This window comes from Sorex fumeus, unplaced genomic scaffold (genome assembly GCF_029834395.1).
Source record: "Sorex fumeus unplaced genomic scaffold, SorFum_2.1 ptg000042l, whole genome shotgun sequence".
Classification (NCBI taxonomy): Eukaryota; Metazoa; Chordata; class Mammalia; order Eulipotyphla; family Soricidae; genus Sorex; species Sorex fumeus.
The window spans coordinates 6,428,889-6,451,115 of record NW_026606099.1 but is presented as its reverse complement, the minus strand read 5'-3'; the positions used below and the strand labels follow the sequence as shown (position 1 = coordinate 6,451,115).

The window sequence follows — 22,227 nt, the reverse complement described above, 5'->3', positions numbered from 1 at the left end:
TATCACAGATGCAGAGGAGAAAAGCACACACAGTTAATGAGCCCACAGCACACCCGAATACTCTAAGAAGTTAGCGAAAATCTAGGGGGGAAACTACTAATATAAACCTAGACTGAGAATCGTCAGTGGGAATAGCACTATTTAACAGCTACGAATCAAAGTTACCACAATAACGCAACCTTACTGGAAATCTCTCCAAAGTTCTTTAGACCAAACAGTATCTCACCCCTTTCCAAGGATTTCATTCCCAATGATTTGAGAGTAAGGAGACACTCGCTAGAGGCGCTTTACTGTGTTTACTCTCACAGGCCTATGCTGAGAGTTTGTCTGGAATTTCATCTATTTTTTAAAAAAAACTTTGGGAAAGATTCTGAATGGACATGATCACTAAAGTTGCTCTTCAAATATGAATTAATAACTCTTAAATTTACTTTTGAGGGAAGTGCAGATTACAAGTCTGAAAAATGGGGGTGAGAATGCTGGGATGAAGATACGCAGTTCCTGCTGTCCTCTTGACAGCATTCAAAAGAAGATTCTGGGGCTGAGGATGTGACAGAGTATATAGCTTACATGTGTGAAGTCCTGAATTTGATCTGACGCCACATAGACACAAATAGTGATTCTTAAAAAATACATAAATACAAAATATATTAACATGCACATATAAACACACAATCACATTTTTCAGAGCAACTGTAACTTTGCACATCATCTTAATTTTTTTTTTTGCACATCATCTTTAATGACAAAATTTTGTCTCAAGTACTCCTACTCTCCTACTTGCGGAGATAAAAGCATCTGATTTGTGAATAAAAATATATTCAGGAAATGAAAGAAATGTGTAATATTTTGGAGGAGTAAAAGTATTTATCCAACACAGACTCGGGGGGGCCCAGGGGCCATTCCCAGTGATATTCTGCCAATCACTGCTAGGACTGCAGGAGGTGTGCCGCTTGGGCCCTGTGGTGTTGGGGCCCACCAAAGCCTTCTGGGCACTCTGGTGCTGCTCAGGCCATGGAGTACTGGGGGTCAAACCTGGATCTATTGATTCCAGTCATTACCTAATCCCTGTTCTATGGCCCTTGCACCAGGGTCAGCTGCATGCAAACAAGGCAAGCAGTTTAACAAGTACTATCTCTTTGGCACTATACCTTAAGATTTAGCCTGCAGCCAGTATGTGTTTAAGACCACATGAGTTTGGGGTAATAGCAAGAAAATGGGAGAAATTTAGAAGAAGAAGCCTTATTAGCTTTACTCTTAAGGCACTCTTTGCCTGTTGCTTTCTAAACGGCAGAAAAAATATGCTACCTTCCAGATGTTTTCAACCCACCTCTGGTGATGAGCAGAGTGTTCGGGCTCGAGCCTCGGTAAAGCAAAAGTGTACCTTATTTCAGGAACATCAATGTGGCGACCGTAAGAGAGAAGAGGTTCTGCTAAACCTACCAGGAGGCGTGCAGGCATCCGCAGGAGACTGGACAAATGTGGATCGCCTTTTGGTTGGCATGGGCAACGCCATTTTCTGCTCTTTATGCTTTGCCAGCGCGGCCTGAACTGCTTCGGTGTGGATATCTGAAAATGAAGCGTTTACGTTAATTCACCTTTATTACCTCCGGTTCTTTTTCATGGGGGGTGGAGAGACAGAGGTTTGGGCCCAACTGGGAGGTGCTCGGGAGCTATTCCTAGCTCTGTACTCAGAAGTGACCCCTGGTGGAGCTGGGAATCATATGCAGGGCACGGGATGGATCTGAGAATGAGCATGAGTCAGAGGCTGCGAAGGCCTTAAGCTCTCGGCTTTCACAGCATTTCCTTCACTAGACTGAAGGATCTCTGCTTCAACTGCTGAAAAAGGAAAACAAAACAGAGTTCTTACTACTACCTCCAATTCAAATTAAAACCACAAAATTCATTCTAATCTCCCCCTTTCTCCAATTGTAGCTATCTTCTCTAACAATAAGAAATCTGGTTTACAATTATCAGTATGTTTTACTCATTCATTCTAATAGACAAAATTCTTTAATACACAGAAAGGACGTTCAAATACCAATCCCATATCGCTATGAAAATTAACTATAATGGTTGGAAATGATAATTTTAGACAGGAAGCGAGTGCTAAAAGTTGGTAAAGGAATATACCTGATAACCTTTCAATATCTGCACTGCAAACCATAATGCCCAAAAGGGACGAGGGAGAGGAGGAGGGTGGGAGAAGACAGAGAGGCAGGGGTGGGGGTTTGGGTGATGGGAGGGAAACTGGGGACACTGGGGTGCTGGGAAATGTACACTGGTGTAGGGATGGATGTTGGAACATTATCTGACTGAAACCCAATCATGAACAGCTAAGTAACTGTGTATCTCACTGTGATTTAATTTGAAAATAAATAAATTTAAACATTAAAAAAATTGTCTAACTGGAGCTCACTACTTGCCGGATTAGTTAAATACTGTGTTCAAAAGTTATGAGTTATGGGCCAGGAATGCAGCTCCTACATGCAGAATACATGCTTAAGATTCTGAGTACAATCCCCAGCACTAAAACTGATTTTTTTTTGAGCTGATTTTTCACTGCTTCTTCTTTTGTGATCATTAGTATTTATTGAGTAATACAGCCAGGTCAATTTGTTTTTGTTCATATGCTATAAGACCCTTCTAATCTTGCTGATTAAACATTATGCAGCAGAATATAAAAGTATTTGGTCTCTTCCACTTTTCTCTGGCACACAGTTTCTAAAAAGCTTGTAACTTCCTGAGTGACAAAAATAACTTTTGCTCTAATAAAGCAATGATTGGTGCTTCAGGATAATCACTGCTCATGGAATGGCCCGGCCATGATTAGAAGTGCAGAGCCATTTTTGTTGTTTGTTTTAGGCTATGCTCAGGGTTTACTGACTCCAGGGTCTGTGTTCAGGGATCTCCACGGAGGTGTTCTGGTGGAATTGTAAGTGAGGACTGAATCTGAGTTGGACACATGCAAGTAAAACCTAACCTCAGTGTTATCTCGCAGGTCCAGAAGTGCAGAACTGTAGTTCCATTCTACGGCTACCCTCCAGAGAGAGTAGAGTGGTGAGCTAATCAGTACTGACAAATGATTTAATCAAATATGCCTAGACAATGGTCCCTCCCCTCCTCCCCCAAAAAGTCTAAACGATGGGATTCAGAGGATCTCCATGACAGTCAAAGAAGTCGTATGCCAACAGGGGGGTGTACCCCCAAAAAACAATGGGAACTGAAGCTACTGGACCCTTCTGAACCTTGCTCTATACATCCCTCCAACTGGCTGACCACCAAATCCTTTATAAAAAAAAACCTAATACTTTCTAGAAAGTGAAGTATTTCCCTGGGTTCTGTGAACTGCTACTGCAAATTACTGAACCCGGAGGATTGACTGTGGGAAAACCCCCGCTGTAGGCAAAATGGACAGGAGAGGAGGCAACTAGAAAAACCAAATTTGATGGCATCTGAGATGGGAACAGTCTTGAGGAAATGCTCTAACTTCCTGTCTTAACTGTGGTGATAAAACTGTGGTGTCTGCACTAACTCTGGTTGGTTAATATGAGAATTCAGTTAAATAGCAAGACAAATGATTGGCACCTGTAGAGAACTAAAGACTTGGTGATTAGAAAAATTCCATACGGCTGTTTTCAGAAATAGCATGACTAGACAAGACTTTTTTCTTTAATTAAATGATTCCAGAAGACAAAACTGTACCAAAGTGACCCAAAAAAAAAAAAAAAAGAAAGAAAAAAAAATTAGAGAAAATATACTCAGAAACTTGATAAAAAAATTTCAAAGGACATGAGCATTTACTTCACTTACATACTTTATTTCTCAATCTTTTGGTGATGCAGAGGATTGAATCCAGGGCCTCACACACGTTAAGCATATGCTCTGTCTCTGAGCATATTCCCAATTCCCAACCCACTTATCTGTAAAGATGTTTAATCTCATTAGTAATTGAGGAACTTTAATTTGAAACTATACCAAAATTCCACTTCTCATTTGCCAAACTGGCGATGTAAAAAGCTATACAGCACAATCTGAAGATGAGATGCTACTGCTGTTGGTAATAAAACAACATGATAAAAAGTCTTTTGGAAAAAAAAAATAGTCTTTTGGGAGCTGGAGCCATAGCACAGTGGGTAGGGCGTTTGCCTTGTATGCAGCCGACCCGGGTACAATTCCCAGCATCCCATATGGTCCCCCAAGCACCGCCAGGAGTAATTCCTGAGTGCATGAGCCAGGAGTAACCCCTGTGCATCGCCGGGTGCGACCCAAAAAGAAAAAAAAATAAAAGTCTTTTGGAGGGGAGTATATTCAGATAAAACAAATTTAAAATGACATGGCACAACAGTGAAGCATTACACCTGTCAAGGGCGGGGGGGGGGGGGGAGAGGGGGCGCTTCTCTCTCTCAACACAGACAAGTACACACATGCAAATGTGTTCATTTCTTGACTTAGGAGTCCTGCTTATAACGGTTTTCCCTGAAGGGGGAATTCAAATCAAAATGACAATGAAGTATTGCCTCACACTAGTGAAAAAGTTCAGAAATTGGTGCCAGAGAGGTAATGTAGCAGCTAGGGTGCTTTGTTTTGTTTTTCTTTTTGGGTCACACCCAACGATGCTCAGGGGTTACTCCTGGCTCATGCACTCAGGAACTGCTCCTGGCGGTGCTCAGGGCACCCTATGGGATGCTGGGAATCGAACCCGGGTCGGCCGCGTGCAAGGCAAACGCCCTACCTGCTATGCTATCGCTCCAGCCCTTTTCTCTGAATTTTTAAGAGTTCTTCATACGTAAAGAATATGAATTATTTAGTTCTGATATATTTAAAATATATTCAGTTTGCCCTCTGTCTTTTAACACTGCAGTAGATTTTTGCCACATAAGAAAAAGAAAAAAATTTATAGTTTTATGTAACGTCTCCATTGGAGACTTTGTTGTTACTGTGTCTGGCATATCGAATACTCTCGGTAGCTTGCTGGGCTCTCCGAGAGGGGCGGAGGAATCGAACTCGGGTCGGCCATGTTGGCTGCGTGCAAGGCAGACGCCCTACCGCTGTGCTATCGCTCCAGCCCTTTTATGTAAGAGTTCAAACAACTATACTCCTGACATTTAAAAAGACAGGAGGAATTTTAAAAAAAGACAACTATAGAAATTTAAAATGTTAGGGGACAGAAAATCAGAGTCTTTAATTTTTTTTTAATTTCTTAAATTTTTAAATATGTTACTGGGGCCAGAGTGACAGAGCGGGTAGGCTGACTGCCTTGTACATGCTAACGTGGGCTCAATCCCCAGGATCTCATATGTTTCCCCAAGCCTGCCAGGAATGATCTCTTAGAGCGGAGTCAGAAGCTCTGAGTTCCACTGCGCGCGTGTGTGTGCGGGCACGTGTGTGTGTCTTGGTCAAGGGGGTAAGGGCAAAAACTCCTTTCCATGCTTTAGCCCCCTCCTTCACAGCTGTCACTGGGGTACCAGGGCTGCATATTTGTTTGGCGGCGGCGTCCAAACCTTTGGCTCCGCATCAGGCTGCAGCACTTGTGCACTCAGCAGGACACACAGTGGATTAGCTACGGGCTCAGGCAGGCTCACAGGAGGTCGGTCTTCTGTCTGGGGGCTCATGCACACTTGGACTGCAGTGTTTGCCAAAAAAATGGCACACTTGAGTCTTGGTGTTGGGATGGTGGTGGAGAGAAGGGCTCACGTTCCTGGCTGCAAGCACTGGGCCACGAATTCAAACCCCCGGTAGCCCACACGGACTGAGCAGTTTGAGTCCGGCGGCTCCAATGGCTCTGGTCTGGCCCTGTCCAGCCACTTCAAATCACATCACTGCCAGGTGTGTGTGAGCACCTCAAAACGGGCAATACCAGTCGAGCCCCACAACTAAAGAGAAGTGCGAGAGCCTTGGCCAGAAGCGTGACCTCTGCCAAGCGTGTACGTGAGCATCTCCGTGATGTCAGATGTGAGCACTTCAACCAGAACTTGTATGTCGACCCAAAGTGCACCTGCTACCTCCTATCCACCAGAGATGTGGTAAAATTTTAACCAGTGCCCACTCTCCTTAGGGGCATTTTAGTATTTTCCCCCTGCCCTTCCCTCCATCCCCTCTTAGCAGTGTTTGTGTGTGTGCTAAAGGGGGGTAAACGGGGGTAGAGAAACATCCAGTAGAACTCAGGCTTACGCTGTTCACAACAGCCAAAATTTGGAAACAACCCGAGCACCTGAGAACAGACAACTGGTTAAAAAAAACTTTGGTATATCTACTCAGTGGAATACTATGCAGCTGTTAGGAGAGATGAAGTCCATGAAATCTGCTTATAAAGTGGGAGAGTATCATGCTACGTGAAATGAGTCAGAAAGAGAGGGACAGACATAGAAGGACTGCACTTATCTGTGGAGTATAAAATAACATGAGACTGACACCCCAGGACAGTAGACACAAGGGCCAGGAAGACTGCTCCATAGTTGGAAGTCTGCCTCATGAGTGAGGGGAGAAGGCAGCTGGAATAGAGAAGTGATCACTAAGAAAATGATGGTCGGAGGGATGGGAGATGTGTGCTGGAAGTAGATACCTTTATCTAAATATGATAATCAAATATGATAACCTCTCAGTATCTGTATTGCAAGCCAAAATGCCCAAAAGTAGAAAGAGAGAGTATGGGGGAAATTGTCTGCCACAGAGGAAGGGGGAAGGTGGGAAAGGGGGGTATACCGGGGATATTGGTGGTGGGGAACGTGCACTGGTGGAGGGATGGGTGTTTGATCATTGTGTGATTGTAACCCAAGCATGAAAGCTTGTAACTATCTCATGGTGATTCAATAAAATTTTAAAAACAAATAATAAAAAGAACACAGGCTTAGTACCGGTTCTATGCTAAGGGATCACTCCTGACGCTCGGGTAACCACATAGGGCGCTAGAGACAGAAATGCGGTCGGTTGCACACAAGGCAACATCTGAACTTAACTATCTCTTCAGCCCTTAGGGGCTTTCTGAAGATCAAGATTCAAACCTTAGAGGAACTAAAATGTCAGATGGACAGGGAAAGAAGCTACAATATGAAATGACCAAATAAATGTTTATTGCCTTAGACCAAAAGAAACAAATCAAAAAATTAAAAAAAAGAAAAAGGTGTGAGCTCTGGTGAGCATATGTTCAAACACCGTAACTAAAAATGCACACCTCCATGGCACTGCAGGAGTACAGCCCCTGGTCATTACAGCAGTAACAGTAATAATGAGAGCCAGAGCGACACTACTGTGCGTAGGGTGTTTGTCTAGTACAGGCAAACCTGGAATCAACCCTCAGCATCCCATCTAGTCTCTGAGCAGTCAGGAGTGATCCCTGAGTGCAGGGGCAAGACTAAGTGTGAGTATCATCGGGTGTGGCCCCTCAAACAAAGAAAGAAAAATCAACAACAATGAAGGGAGGCAGTTGGAAATAAAAATAAATCAGAGCTCTATGAGTTGAGCTCCTGCTTTTTATTCAGAAGGCTGGGGTGTAATCCCCAGGATGATATAGCACCCCAAACACTGCCAGGAGTAATCTCAAGCAAAGGTGGGAGTAGTCCCTGAATACTCCCAGCTGCAGTCCCCAGCCAAAATTAATGAAGAAGGAGGAAATCCTGGGCGAGGGACATGGCTCAATGACAACATTTCTAGCATGTGTGAGGCCCTGGGTTGGCTTCCTGGTACCACATGGTCCCCCAGCATTACTGAGAGTGACCCAAAATGAAATTAAACCAAACCTGAGAGAGAGGGAGAGAGAGGGGGAGACGGAGAGAAGAGGGAGAGGGAGGGAGGGAGGGAGGGGGGAGAGGGGGAGAGGAGGATATAGTGGGGGGTGTGTGTGTGTGTGTGTGTGTGAGAGAGAGAGTAACAAGAGCGCACATGATCCACTTATGTAAGAATTCCAAAGTCGTCAAACTCAAAGAATGTGTTTTGCAGGGACTGGAGGTATAGGGAAATGGGGAGTGTCCACTGGATATGAAGTTTCAATCATAGAAGATTAAAAGGTTCTAGAAAGCTCTTGTACAATGATGTACATATAATTAACTACACTATAATGTATACATAAAAACTGTTGCATACATTTACAATATTTTCTATTACCACAATAAATTTTTTTTTTACAAACTCTCTCTTCCATTACTCATTACCAGTAGATTTTGAGTCTTAGTACAAAGTTTTTCTACAAGGTTTTCTATCAAATTATAGAAAAATTCACTGATATTTTGTTTTGGTACATATATGATATCTTCTTTCTATACAACAGATCTCTGATCTTTTTGAATTGTTTGCTTGTACACAGTGTGATTTATGGCTCTTATTAATCTTTTTATAGCTATCCTATAAAAAGCTTTCCTAGCACCACTTATTAAAAAGCACATTTCTGCTCAGTGATTTGCATTACTATCTTTACGAGACATTAAGTCCCAGCTATTCTTTGGCCTATTTCTGAACTCGCTAGTCTATTCAAGTGGTCGGTCTGCCAATTCATGTGTCATACCAAATAGGTTTAATTACAGTCTTCAGTATGTTTTCATATCTAGTAGGTGTAGCTACTACTTGTGGGGTTTCTTTCTCAGTGATTTTCCCTAGCTATTCTGACATGCTTATTTTTCTAAGTAAAGTTCAAAAATGCCTTGTAGTTCCATAAATAAATTTGATAAGAGTTTTACTTGGCTTAGGTTAAAATTATAATATACTTTGGGAGTTCTAACATCTCTGGGATACTGAATCATCCTAAGAACAAGGGATGCTTTTCTATTTATCAAGTATACGTTTACGCCTTTCCAAGTATCTTGAATTTACCTTCATCAGGTTTTCACATAACAATCAAAATTATTCCTAAACATATCTTATGTTTTTGAATGCTTTTATGAATCATGTTTGCTCTACCTCTGTATCTATTTCCTCTCAATTTCATCTCTTAACTGGTCATTGTTTGTATACACAAAGGCTGCAGATTATTACACCAATGTTCTGTCTTGCTACCTGACAGAACTGTTCTGATACTGATTCTCCTGTACTTCCTATCATATCAATTACAAATAACTTTACTTTCCTAATTTTTATATCTCTGGTTTATTATATTTATTAGCTAAACCTAAATATAATCATTCTTAGGATTAAAAATGATCTTGAAATTTTTTTTTTAAAAAGGGGGGGCTAGAGAAATACCTCAACAGGGTGGAGCTCACACATTGCAGGTAGAAGGCCTGGGTTTGATCTATGGCACCACCTGGCCCGTTGAGCACTGCTGGGAATGACCCTGGGCAACGAACTAGAAGTAGTCCCTTGAACACCACCAGGTGCAGCACCCCCACTCAAAAAAAGAAAAGAAAAACGCAATTTTGTTTTGTTTTGCTTTGGGGCCACGCCTAGAATTGTTAACCTCTGGTTGTGCTTGGGGGACCCTACGTGATTTGATGCAGGGTCAGTCACATCCAAGGCAAGCATTTAACAATCTGGCACAAGAAAAACCTAAGTAAAAAATAAAAATGTTCAGGGCCAGAGTGACAGTACAGCAGACAGGGCAGTACAGCCTCGCACATGGCTGACCAGTGTTCGATCCCCAGCACCTCATATGGTCCCCTGGGCACACCAGAAGTGACCCCTGAATGCTGAGCAAGGAGTAGCCCTGAGCACTACCAGGTGTGGCCCCCAAACAAAACAAAACCAAAACCAAAACCAAAAAAATTAGCTTAGGCAATGGACAGAAGAAGCACAAATAAACAATAAACATAGCCCCAAATCTCTCATCTTATTAGTAATACAGGGAACAATGATTCCACAACAGAGCAGGAGGGTCCAATGCATCTATGAACAGGCCATCTTTTTCATAGTTCCCCTGAAAGCAGGAAGTAAAATTTTATAGTTTTAAAGAAGCTGTTCCTAGGGGTGGAGAGAGAGCACAGCAGGAAGGATGCTTGCCGTGAGGTAGCTGATCCAGGATCTATCCCCGGCATCACATGGCCTCCTGAGCCTCACCAGGAGTGAGGAGTGATTCCTTAGCACAGAGCCAGGTGTAAGCCCTGAGCACTGCCAAGGTGTGTCCCAAAAACAAACAAAAGAAACAGCAGTTCCTAATCTTATTATTTATAAGGTCATTAAGACATGGGGCAGTAAGTGGCAGTTAAGGACCAAGGCAGAACAGACTTCAGGTGCCCTTCCCTGACACGGTCTTCCTAAATAGAGACAACTGTCACTGACCACTGTCATCCTGTTGGTCATCGACTGCCTCAAGCAGGCCCCAGTAACGTCTCCTTCGTCCTAGCCCTGAGATTTTAAAAGTGCCACATTCGAGGCTCTTTCAGGGGCAGGAGAATGAGACCCATCATTGTTACTGGGTTTTGGCATATCGAATACGCCACGGGGAGTTTGCCAGACTCCGCCGTACGGGCAGGATAGAGACAAGGGCACATGAAAATACAGACGTGGATGAGCAGAGCTTTAAATTGAGAACAGTTCCAGGAAGTGATCACAAGTGAACAAGTTAGTTTATCATGCGATCTGTACAATTTCTAAGGCATCAGCCACTTTTATTTACCCACTTTTTTGGATTTCTGTGCCAAACCCAGCAGTGCTCTGGGGACCATGTGCTTCTGGGGACGGGGCCCCATTCAGCATGCAAAGCATGTGTGAAGCAATTTGAGCGATCTCCCCGGTCTAATCATCTCTATATTTACAGGAGTCAATCCCCCATCATACTCAGCCCAATGATATGTGACGGCTGGTGCATTAGATACGAACATTAATGTGACACAGTGACACAGATACATACATTAAATATGCATTTTACATTTTACCACAATAAAAGACTAAGTTGACACATTATGAAGAAATCTAAATACATAAATGCTGAAGTCAAATATTTCTCTAGATAAATTACCACCAATAAGTAATTCCACCTCAGTAGTCTGACACTTAAATTTTTCTAGGTTTCTGTGTTTGTGTATACACAAATGTATATGATTATTATTAATACTTATAAAATCAGCTCGTGTTATTTATTGCCTTGAACTCCTTCTTCATTTTATATATTATTTTCAAAGTTCCAATTCAACCAACTCTGGCTCTCCACCAGAACAGCTGGCCTTGTATTTTAGCCTGAACAACTGATCTGAGTGAGGTGACAGATACTCCTTTCAAAGATTAGAAAGATAGTAGTGTGGGTAAGGTGTTTGCTGTGCATGTGACCAACTCAGGTTTAATCACTGACATCTTATAAGATCCCCAGAGCACTGCCAGGAGAGAGTGCAGAGTCAGGAGTAAGCCCTGAGCATTGCCAGGTGTGTCCCCAAAACAAAACAGAGTAACACTGCATCTTGACTTCATCAGTTAGCAGAGCAAATATGAATCTGATTTTGTTATTAATCTGCTGAGAATTCTTGAGTAGTAGTCTAGATTTCTCAAGATCTGCTTTTCTCATAATCTTCTGGGCCCTTGCATTCTAAATTCAGGCGACAATAAACTACTTTCAGATCTAATATCAGCCACTACTTCCCTAGCCCTGTTTAAGACTTGGATTAGATGTCAGATTCTCTAAGAAAGCCCCCTTTTGATCATTTAAGACCAAGGAAAATACCATGGAAAAATTGAGTGTGGCAGGCAACCTCTTTTACTTCTCTTTTTTAAAAAATTTTTATTGGTGAAACACCATGAGGTACAGTTGTAGACTTACAAATTTCTGTGCTTGGGTTTCAATTATACAATGATTAAGTACCCATCTCTCCACCAGTGCCCATTTTCCACCACCACGGATCCCAGTATCCCTCCCACCCCGCTTCCCCCCCCGCCTCTGTGGCAGGGCATTCCCTTTTGTTCTCTCTCTCCTTTTGGGTGCTGTGGTCTGCAAAGGAGGCATTGAGTGGCAGTCATGTTCGGTCTATAGTCTACTTTCAGCATGCATCTTCCATCCTGGGAGGATCCTTCCAACACCCTTTATTTGGTGTTCCCTTCTCTATCTGAGCTGTCTTTCCCCCCTAGCAAGTGTGGCTGGCCTCCAAGCCATGGAGTAAACCTCTTGGTACTTATCTCAGCTATTCTTGGATGTTAGTCTCCTATTTTGTTACTTTATGTTCTCCAGATGAATGCAATCTTTCTATGTCCCTCTCTTTCTCACTCATTTTGCTTAGCATGATACTTTCCATGTAGTACCACTTGTATGTAAATTTCATGACTCCATCTTTTCTAACAGGTGCATAGTATTCCATTGTATACATGCACCAAAGTTTCATTAACCAGTCATCTGTTCTCGGGCACTCAGGTTTTTTTCGATTTTGGCAACTGTGAACAGTGCAGTAATGAACATAGAAGTGCAGATGTCATTTTGACTATACTTTTTGCCTTTCCGGGATATATTCCCAAGGAGTGGTATTGCTGGGTCAAATGGGAGCTCAATTTCTAATTCTTGGAGAATCGTTCATACTGTTTTCCAAAAGGGCTGAACCAGTCGGCATTCCCACCAGTAGTGAAGGAGGGTCCCTTTCTCACCACATCCGGGCCAGCACCGGTTGCTTGTTTTTTTGGATGTGGGCCAGTCTCTGTGGTGTGAGATGATATTTCATTGCAACCTCATTTTCCAATAGAACATTTCTTGTTCTCACACCTTCCAGTGTGTAAAAATACATATCTGAGAATATCAGCTCACAGAAGGGCCAAGGTTGCTTGTCCTCCAACCATTTCCGTTTGCTCATTAACTCTCAAGCAGTTTCTGAGAGGATGTGATATACACCTGTTGTTGTTTTGGGGGGACTTCCCAAGTGGTGTTCAGAGGGTACCCAGGAAGCCACTCCTGGAGATTCTCAACCAACCAGACCGGTGATTTAATGTTATGGCCCAAAATGCAGTGTTGCTGGAGTCCTGTTGTGCTGGAGGCCTCCAGGGCCACACTGGCTGGTATCCAGGAGGTCATTTAGTGTGAGGGACTGATCCAAGGCTTCCTGCATGCAAATTTCCCCAGTCTCAATTCACTACTTAAACAATAGAAGTGTTAGGGATTTTTTTTTTTTTTTTTTGCTTTTTGGGTCACACCTGGCGGTGCACAGGGGTTACTCCTGGCTCTGCACTCAGGAATTATGCCTGGCGGTGCTCGGGGGACCATATGGGATACTGGGAATCGAACCTGGGTTGGCCGCGTGCAAGGCAAACACCCTACCCACTGTGCTATTGCTCCAACCCCAATGTTAGAGAATTTTAGTGCTAGTGAACAGCAGGTGGGCACGGAAAGGACTTGCCAGGCCACTATGCTTCTGAGACCCAGAGCCTCTCGTCTAAGTTCATCGGGGAGAACATTCCCACTTCTAGCACAGCAAGGACGCCTTCCTCTTCCCATAGCTACTTTTGTTTTTTGGGTAATACCCTGTGCTCAGGGCTTACTCCTGGCTCTGCATGTAAGGGTCACTCCTGGCAGGGTTTAGGGGACCAGATATGGTACTGGAGACTCGGTCAGCCATGTCAAACACCCTACCCACCATATTATCTCTCCGGCCCCTTCCCATAGGTACTTTTAAAGGAAAAATAACATTTAAGCTTTTAGTAATTTGGAATCTCATTCTGTTTTTTCCTAACTCTAACAGTTGAGAGACTAGTTAATCAACAACTCTGGCAAACACAACAGGGCCTCTTCTCCAAACCTGACCTTAATCCTACATTTCCTTACTTATTAGTCGCCTTTGTGATTGCCTGGCTCCTCTTCCCCCCTTAAGTAGAGAAATGGTCTAATTTGCTGTCATATCTCCAAAAACTCTGAGTTTCTACTCAACGTGACATAATAGGGGACTCAATAAATGAACTGATGTAGACCTGTTGGTGTAAAGGGGAAAAAACCCAAACAATACGACCTCTCTGAGAATACAGTTTGTACTAGTCTTGCTAAAAATCAATTTTACTGGGAATTTGATAATCCTTTCTCACCTGATCGATATCGTTCATCCCTGGCTCCCCCAGATCTCGTTCGGTGGTACTTAGAAGGAGCAGAAGTTTGCGCTGCAGATGGAGCAGGTGTCTGGTTTCTATGTTCTTTCTGTAGTGCTGAATCAGCTTCTAAGAAAGGAAGTTTAGAAGATGGTTATCTGAAAACAGAAATGGCTAATATTTTTCTGAGCACTGAGTCACAACACTTTGAAGTAGGCAAAACTATGCCAGCTATAGTAGAGGGTTAAAGAACTTTATATTAAAATGATACAAAAACATCCAGGCTACAAAATTTACCTTACAGCTGTAGGAGAGAAACAGCAATAAGAAACATGCATAGTGAAAAGGTCATTTCAGAGATTCAAAGAACAGGTGGGGTGGGAGTCTAAGAGGCATATATGACTCCCGAAGCTGAACAGTGATTCAGAGAAAAGCTGAAGAACTTCAGCCTCCCAACCAAAGATTGCTCCAAATAAACATTCAACCTAAGTAAAACTAGGGTGCCCCCCAAAATAGAGGGGGGTGGGAGATGGAACGATATTACAGTGGGTTAGGTGCTTGACTTGCACGTGGCCTACCAGGGTTCAATCCCCAACAACTCCTATGGTCGTCTGAGCACCACCGTGGGTACAGAACCAGAAGAAAGCCCTGAGCACTGCCAGGTGTGGTCCCCCAAACAAAAACAAAGAAAAAGTGCCCTCCAACTACATCCAATACCCCAAGCGTATCCAATACCACCCCTGGGCTGGAGCAATAGCACAGAGGTAGGGCGTTTGCCTTGTATGTGGCCAACCTGGCCGACCCGAGTTTGATTCCTCCGCCCCTCTCGGAGAGCCTGGCAAGCTACCGAGAGTATCTCGCAATATGCTAAACACAGTAACAAGAAGTCCCACAATGGAGACGTTACTGGGCCCGCTGGAGCAAATCGATGAAGGGAGGACCGTGCTACAGTGCTACTACCCCCCGTGATGGTTCCAGCATCCCCCAGGGGGCAGTCTCACCCACAGTGGGAAACACTGACCCAGATTTTGTCAGCCACGCCCACTCTTACCCCTGAGGTTGCTAGTTTAGAATCCCCATGTAAACAGAATGTATCCAGCATTTGTCCGTCTGCCATGAGCAGGTTTCACTCAGCATCATGTTCCAGGTTGAGCTATGTCGCGAATGGCAGGATGTTCATCTTTAAGGGTTCCTTGCTGCTTTTGCTCCTTTTTGTTTTTTGCTTTCTAGTGTGAGGAATCAAACCTGCAGTCTGCATGTGAGACAAGAGCTCTACTGCTGAGTCACGTCCCTCGCCTCTTTAGGATCCCTTAGCTCTGTTGAGCAAGGTGATGCAGACATAGCAAACCAAGGCAGAAAGATGTCACTTTTTTGGCAACAGCACTGCTCCCAAGCACCACATAACTGCTGAGAATTCACTTATAAGTAGCACTGTCCTCCTGTTGTTCATCGATTTGCTCGAGCGGGCACCAGTAACGTCTCCGTTGTGAGACTTGTTACTGGGTCTGGCGTATCAAATACGTCACGGGTAGCTTGCCAGGCTTTGCCATGCAGGCAGAATACTCTCAGTAGCTTGCCAGGCTCTCCGAGAGGGGCAGAGGAATCGAACCCGGGTCGGCCGCGTACAAGGCAAACGCCCTACCTGCTCTGCTATCGCTCCGGCCCTCGCTTATGAAGTAGGAAAAAATGAAAAAGGAGAATGAGGGGCTGGAGCGATAGCACAGCGGGTAGGGCATTTGCCTTGCACGCAGCCAACGTGGCCGATCCAGGTTCGATTCCCAGCATCCCATATGGTCCCCCCGAGCACCGCCAGGAGTAATTCCTGAGGGCATGAGCCAGGAGGAACCCCTGAGCATCGCCGGGTGTGACCCAAAAAGAAAAAAAAAAGGAGAATGAAAGTGGTCTAAAAAGTGTGATCAATGGGGTCATAAACCTCAGTGAAGGACACTCAGGTACTACAGGGACAGGAAGTGAGCCTCCTAGCAATCAGGTGTTTCCCCGTGTGAGGACAGCATGTGGAGGAGCTCCACAAATAGTGTCAGCTGAGCCCTGCCTGCATCTGCCTCTGCTAAGCACCAGACATGGGCGGCACCATCCTGGGCTAAGTAACCATCACAGACTAAGTGAAAAGCAGTCAACCTGGTGGGCACACATGGAGCACAGGAATCACTCATCTGAGTCCTGTCCACAGTCCACACCCCCAAGTAATAATTTACAAACATCTTTCATTTTTAAAAATGGTTTAGATGTTTTATATACGGATTTAAATGTTAAGCGCGTATATTTGGAGGGGTGGGCGGGGCAACAGTAAAGTGGGTAGGGCATTTGCCTCGCATGCAGACGATTCGATTTTGAGCCCCAGCCTCTCATAGGGTCCCCAGAGCACCGCCAGGAGTAATTTCTGAATGCAGAGCCAGGAGTACTCTCTGGGCATCGCTAGGTGTAGTCCAAAAACAAAGCAAAAGACTATATTTTAAGATGCTCCCTACTAAAGTGTCTTTTAATTTAAAAATTATACATTTTTTATTAAAAAAATTTTTAATAGTGAGACATCATGAGGTACAGTTGCAGACTTACAAATTTTGTGCTTGGGTTTCAATTATACAATGATCAAGTACCCATCCCTCCACCAGTGCCCATTTCCCACCACCACGGATCCCAGTATCCCTCCCACCCCCCATCCCCCCTGCCTCTGTGGCAGGGCATTCCCTTTTGTTCTCTCTCTCTTACTGGGTGTTGTGGTTTGCAAAAGAGGCAATGGGTGACAATCATGTTTGGTCTATAGTCTACTTTCAGCATGCTTCTCCCATCCTGGAAGGATCCTTAAAAATTATATTTTTTTGTGGGGTCCCTCCCAAGCAATGCTCAGGAGGCCTGAGGGACACTCCCTGGGGTACACAGCTGGCCAGGTCAGAGAGTTCAATGCTCAGACCCAGAGATGCTGTGCTGATCAGAGCCACGATGGCCACACCATGGCAGTATTTAAGACCTCCTGATTACACTCAGTGGCCCATTTAGTGCTGGCACAGAACTCTGGTTCCTGTGTGAGCCAAGCATCTGCTCCTGACCCATCTCATTAGCCCTGTAGTGCATTTTTTTGGGAGGGAGGGCGGGGGGATTGGGTTTTGGGTCATATCTGGTGGTGCTCAGGGGTTACTCCTGGTGCGGCACTCAAGAGATCATACTTGGTGGGGTATCATAAGGAGTATTAGGGATCAAATTTGGGCTTGCTGAATACAAGGCATGTGCCTGACCCATTATACTATAGCTCCAGCCCTTATACTGCTTTTATATTCTACCCTTTTATATGCTACCGAATGTAGCCTGCCCACACGGCAGAGTCTGGCAAACTCCCCGTGGCGTACCCAATATGCCAAATACCAGTAACAATGATGGGTCTCATTCTCCTAAAGAGCCTTGAATATAATCTCCGGGCTAGGATGAAGGAGACGTTACTGGGGCCTGCTCGAGGCAATCGACGAATAACAGGATGATTTGTGATTTGATTTGTGATTTGTGATATTCTACCCTTAAAAAATACCCTTAAAAAACAGTGATTCCAGGTGGTCTGTATTTTCATTATAAAATATAAAATCCAGCAGACTATGTTTGAAAATGGGGGTTCTGAAGCTTAGTTTCTGGGAAGAGAGGATTTTTTTTTGTTTTTGTTTTTTAGCGGGGGTGCGGTAAGGAGGTGTCCTTCTTTTGGGGATTTTGGGCAACTCTCAGCAGCTACTCTTGGCTGAGTGTACGTAGGGCTACTCTAGCCAGTGTTTGGGGATCATGGGGTGTCTGGGATCAAAACCAAGGTTCCTGTATGCTTTTTAGCAAAGCTTACACTCTAATCCACTTAGTTATCTTCTAAACCCTAAGGGTTGAAGCTTTTTTTTTTTTTTTTTTTGCTTTTTGGGTCACAACCAGCCGATGCTCAGCGGTTACTCCTGGCTCTGCACTCAGGAATCACTCCTGGCGGTGCTTGGAGGACCATATGGGATGCTGGGAATTGAACCCGGGTCGGCCGCGTGCAAGGCAAACGCCCTTCCCGCAGCGCTATTGCTCCAGCCCCAAGGGTTGAAGCTTTTAATCAACGAAATTCTCTTGATATTCCATTGCAAAGAACAACTATAGTGAGTTCTTAATATTTTCATACCTCTTTAAAATTTCATTACTCTAGAATAATGGTCAACACTTGCATTAATATGCAAATATCTGTGATTAAAATGCTTTCTCAAGGAGTTAGGAAGAAATGCAAACTAACCTGACAATGAGCTGATTATCACCTCACACTACTGAGAATAACATACAGCAAAAAGACCAGAAACAGGTTTTGTGCCTATCTCTCTGGGCCCTGGGAAGCTGTCATGGGTCCTGTCCCCCAGTATCCCTAAGGTCCCACAAGCACTGCTGGGAGTGATCTTTGCTTGAGTGCTGAGCCAGGAGTCCTGGGCACAGTCAGGTGTGGCCCCAAAAACAAACAAACAAAAAAACCCTCCGCCCCCCAAAAAACATTAAGTTCTGGCATGGATGTGATGAACAAGGAACTCTCATCCAGTACTAGTAGGAATGTCATCTTGTTTAGCCTCTATGGAAACAGCATGGACACTTGTCAAAATTTAAGAATAGAACTTCCATTTGAACCCGTGCTTCAAGTTCTTGGAATCTACCCCAAGAACGAAAATATATTTATGTTCAAAGATATTTGCCCTCCTATGCTCAATGCAGTGCTATTCACAATAGCAAAGATTTGGAAATTATCCAAGTTGCTTCCAGATGAATAAAAAAACTGTTGTACACATACATAATAGAATACTACTCAACTAAAATCTGCAGATGAAAACCTGCAGTTTGCTACAGTTTAATGGAACTGGAAGATGTGCTGGGCAAGGTGAGTTAAATTGGAACAAATGCCACATAACCTCACTATCTGTGAAATATAAACACAGGAAGGGAATAAATTATGGTCAATGAAAACAGACCCTTAGAATAAGTCTATAGAAATGAGTTTGCCAAGTGGGGGACACAGCAGGGAGAGGGGATCGTAGACAGTGGGGAGGGGTGCTGGGACTTTGGTGGGAGTTGTGGTATAACAACAACTGATTCCAGAAACATTAACATTGGAATCTACCGGAGAGATAACACAGGTGATATAAGCACTTGCATGGGGCCAACCCCAAATTGCTCCCCAGCACCATACATGGTTCCCAAGCACGACCAGAGGTAACTCTTGGCACAAAGCCAAGAACAGCCCCCAAGTACTCTTGGGCGTGGCCCCCTCCACACACACCTCCAAAAAAAGAGAACTATTATAAATCATGGCATGTACGTTTTTTTACAGTTTCCTCATTTCATCTTATCTATTCCTCACAACAGCTCTATAAAGCCATCACTATAACCCTTTGTACAGAAGAGGAAACAGACATGGATTAATTTAGCCAAAGTCACAGGGCCAAGAAGACGCACAGCCAGGATTCAAATCCAGATCAGCCTCACTTACCAGTTTTCACTCAGAAAACGTTATGAAGAAAGTTACCAGAGGAAAGCAATCAGAATCAGTAGTTTAGCTTAAGTGCACCCAAATTTTTTAGGATATAAATCAGTCAGCAACTAGATACTAGGTTTTTTTTTTAATCAATTGTTATCATGTGAAACACTGGGGAAAAAATTCTAAATAGATTTTTAGCCATTCAGTAGCAAATTATAGAGAGAGCATTCCAATTAACTTGAAATAGAAAACAAAAAATAGAAAGAGGCTATTTCTATTTATAGGGTCAGATGAGAGATACAGGAAGGAAATCAGATTAGGACAGGAGCTACACTTGACTTATAATCACAGAGAAAAGAATTTGACTTAAACCAGTATCGCATTTGAACAATGGCTTTATGCTTATTGCTGTGGTGAGGGCAAATATTTAACTAACCACTTAGTGCTGTAGCACTGTCCTCCCGTTGTTCATCGACTTGCTCGAGCGGGCCCAGTAACGTCTCCATTGTGAGACTTGTTGTGACTGTGTTTGGCATACTGAATACACCACGGGGAGCTTGCCAGGCTCTGCTGTGCAGGCAGGATACTCTTGGTAGCTTGCCGGGCTCTCCGAGAGAGAAGGAGGAATCGAACCTGGGTGGGCTGCGTGCAAGGCAAATGCCCTACCCGCTGTGCTATTGTTTCAGCCCTAACTAATTATTTATCATAATTAATTTAACGAGTAGATTTGTAAGGATCAAGCAAACCTAAAGACATGGCTCAACAGCTAATAATCCATAGGGTGAGAAGAATAAGGATTCTTGCTTGGAAAAGGGTAGCATGAAAGTTTTATCTATTTTTTCTCTTTGCCATATTTCTGAGGCACTGTGACTTAAACTACTGTTAATCATACTTCTCATGCCTACGTTGTTCCAACACCACACCCATTGGCAGAGTGCCCCTTCCCTCCTCCATCCCACCCCAAGGACACTTCCGCCCTTCCTCCAGGTGAGTTTAATTCTAGAGACAAGACGGCCATTTGTTATTCATTTCTTCTACTTCTTTGGAGTTTACTTGGGGTTATGGCCACTTCTGGTGCTGGAGTGCAGGGGGTAGGACCCCGGCTCTAGGATGGGGGGTTTCTGGTTTTTCTTTTGTGTATTTCTGCTTGTTTGTGGGCCACACCCAGTGGTGCTCAGAGCTTACTTCTGATTCTGAGTTCAGAAATTATTCCTGGCTGGTCAGGGGTACCATATGAGATGCTGGTGACTGAACCTGGGTTGGCCTATATGCTGGACTCTCTCCCACCCCACTGAGATTTATTTAACTATTTCTCTCATCTATTTTTGTACTTTGCATTTTTCAATGTAATTGATTAGAAGGTAGGTTAAAGAATTAAAAACTATTACATGAAATGACAGGAAGGTGAGGGAGACTCACAGAGGACGCTTTTGATGGAGGAAGAATTATAGAGCAGAATTTTTTTTTTCTTTTTGGGTCACACCGGCAATGCACAGGGGTTATTCCTGGCTCTGCACTCAGGAATTACTCCTGGCGGTGCTCAGGGGACCCTACGGGATGCTGGGAATCGAGCCCGGGTTGGCCATGTGCAAGGCAAATGCCCTACCCGTTGTGCTATTGCTCCAGCCCCTAGAGCAGAATTTCTACCGAGGAGGATCACCTCAGGGCAATCAGAGCACACCACAGGGAAATGGAACACCAACACAGACATCTGATGAGAAATGAGAGCCAAGAAATCCACTGAATTGGTATTAAAAACAAAAACCGGGGGCTGGAGCGATAGCACAGCAGGTAGGGCATCTGCCTTTCACATGGCCGACCCAGGTTTCGATTCCCAGCATCCCATATGGTCTCCCGAGCACCGCCAAGAGTAATTCATGAGCGCAGAGCTAGGAGTAACCCCTGGGCATTGCCAGGTGCGACCCAAAAAGCAATAATTAATTAATTAATTAAAATAAAAACAAAAACCAAAAGGATTCACAATACTCTATTCTCCGAGCAATGCTGGTGCAGTGTTTATCTGTTCCCTTGAGAACTTAGTCATCCAAGTAGACCAGGTCTCTTCTGGGTCTAAAATCATGATAAACATTTCATGTAACTTTCCAGAAGTGAAACCCAAAGGTCAAACTGCAGTTTCAATAGGCTGCTGACAGGTTTGTCAGTAAGCATTCCTGGGGGGTACAGAACCACGTCAGAAACACAACCTTCTGACAAAATAGCTGTGGTTCAAATGTTTAATACACCTGCGTCAATTTCCAAAGCGACTGTATGAAAGGGGTGTGTGTGTGTGTGTGTGTGTGTGTGTGTGTGTGTGTGTGTGTGTGGCTGAAGGGGGGGGTGAAATATGAATTCTTAGAAACAAAATTGTGTCAAGTATGTATATGGGGATTAATAATGAAACCCTGTAGCTAATCTTTTTTGGGGGGAGGGGCCACAGCTAATAGTGCTGTGAGGTCTATGCACTAGGGGACCACGTGGTGCTGGGGATCAAACCCACGGCTTATGTCTGGCATGTGCTTGTAAGGCATGTGCTTCAACATGGAGTCATCTCCCTGCCTATAGCTAATCTTTTGAATTTTTTTGGCTTTTTGCTTTCTTTTTAAAATTTCATTTTATATTTATTTTTTGGGTTTTGGGCCACACCAGGGCAATGCTCAGGGTTTGCTCCTGGCAGTGCTCGGGGGAACCACAGGGGGTGCTGGGGGATCAAACCTGGGTTGATTGCTTGCAAGGCAAATGCCCTAACCTCTGTACCATTGCTCCAGTCCTGCTTTTGAAAAAATGTTTAATTTTGGGCAGCCACACTCGGAAATGCTCAGGGATTACTCCTGGCT

The 22,227-nt window shown here is 44.0% G+C and overlaps 1 protein-coding gene across 2 annotated transcripts in view; it reads right to left on the bottom strand.

Annotated features, from left to right (window-relative positions):
* The window catches only part of DIP2B (disco interacting protein 2 homolog B), a 239,143-nt gene that overhangs the window by 88,513 nt on the left and 128,403 nt on the right, over positions 1 to 22,227 (bottom strand). The window contains exons 3-4 of one of the 2 annotated variants that reach the window (XM_056119950.1): positions 13,912 to 14,040; positions 1,444 to 1,569 (exon numbers count right to left, since the gene is read on the bottom strand). In XM_056119950.1, coding sequence (XP_055975925.1) covers positions 1,444 to 1,569; positions 13,912 to 14,040 — 255 coding nt within the window. Of the gene's footprint in view, positions 1 to 1,443; positions 1,570 to 13,911; positions 14,041 to 22,227 lie in introns of those variants that run through there. The other variant, XM_056119951.1, reaches the window with a different exon arrangement.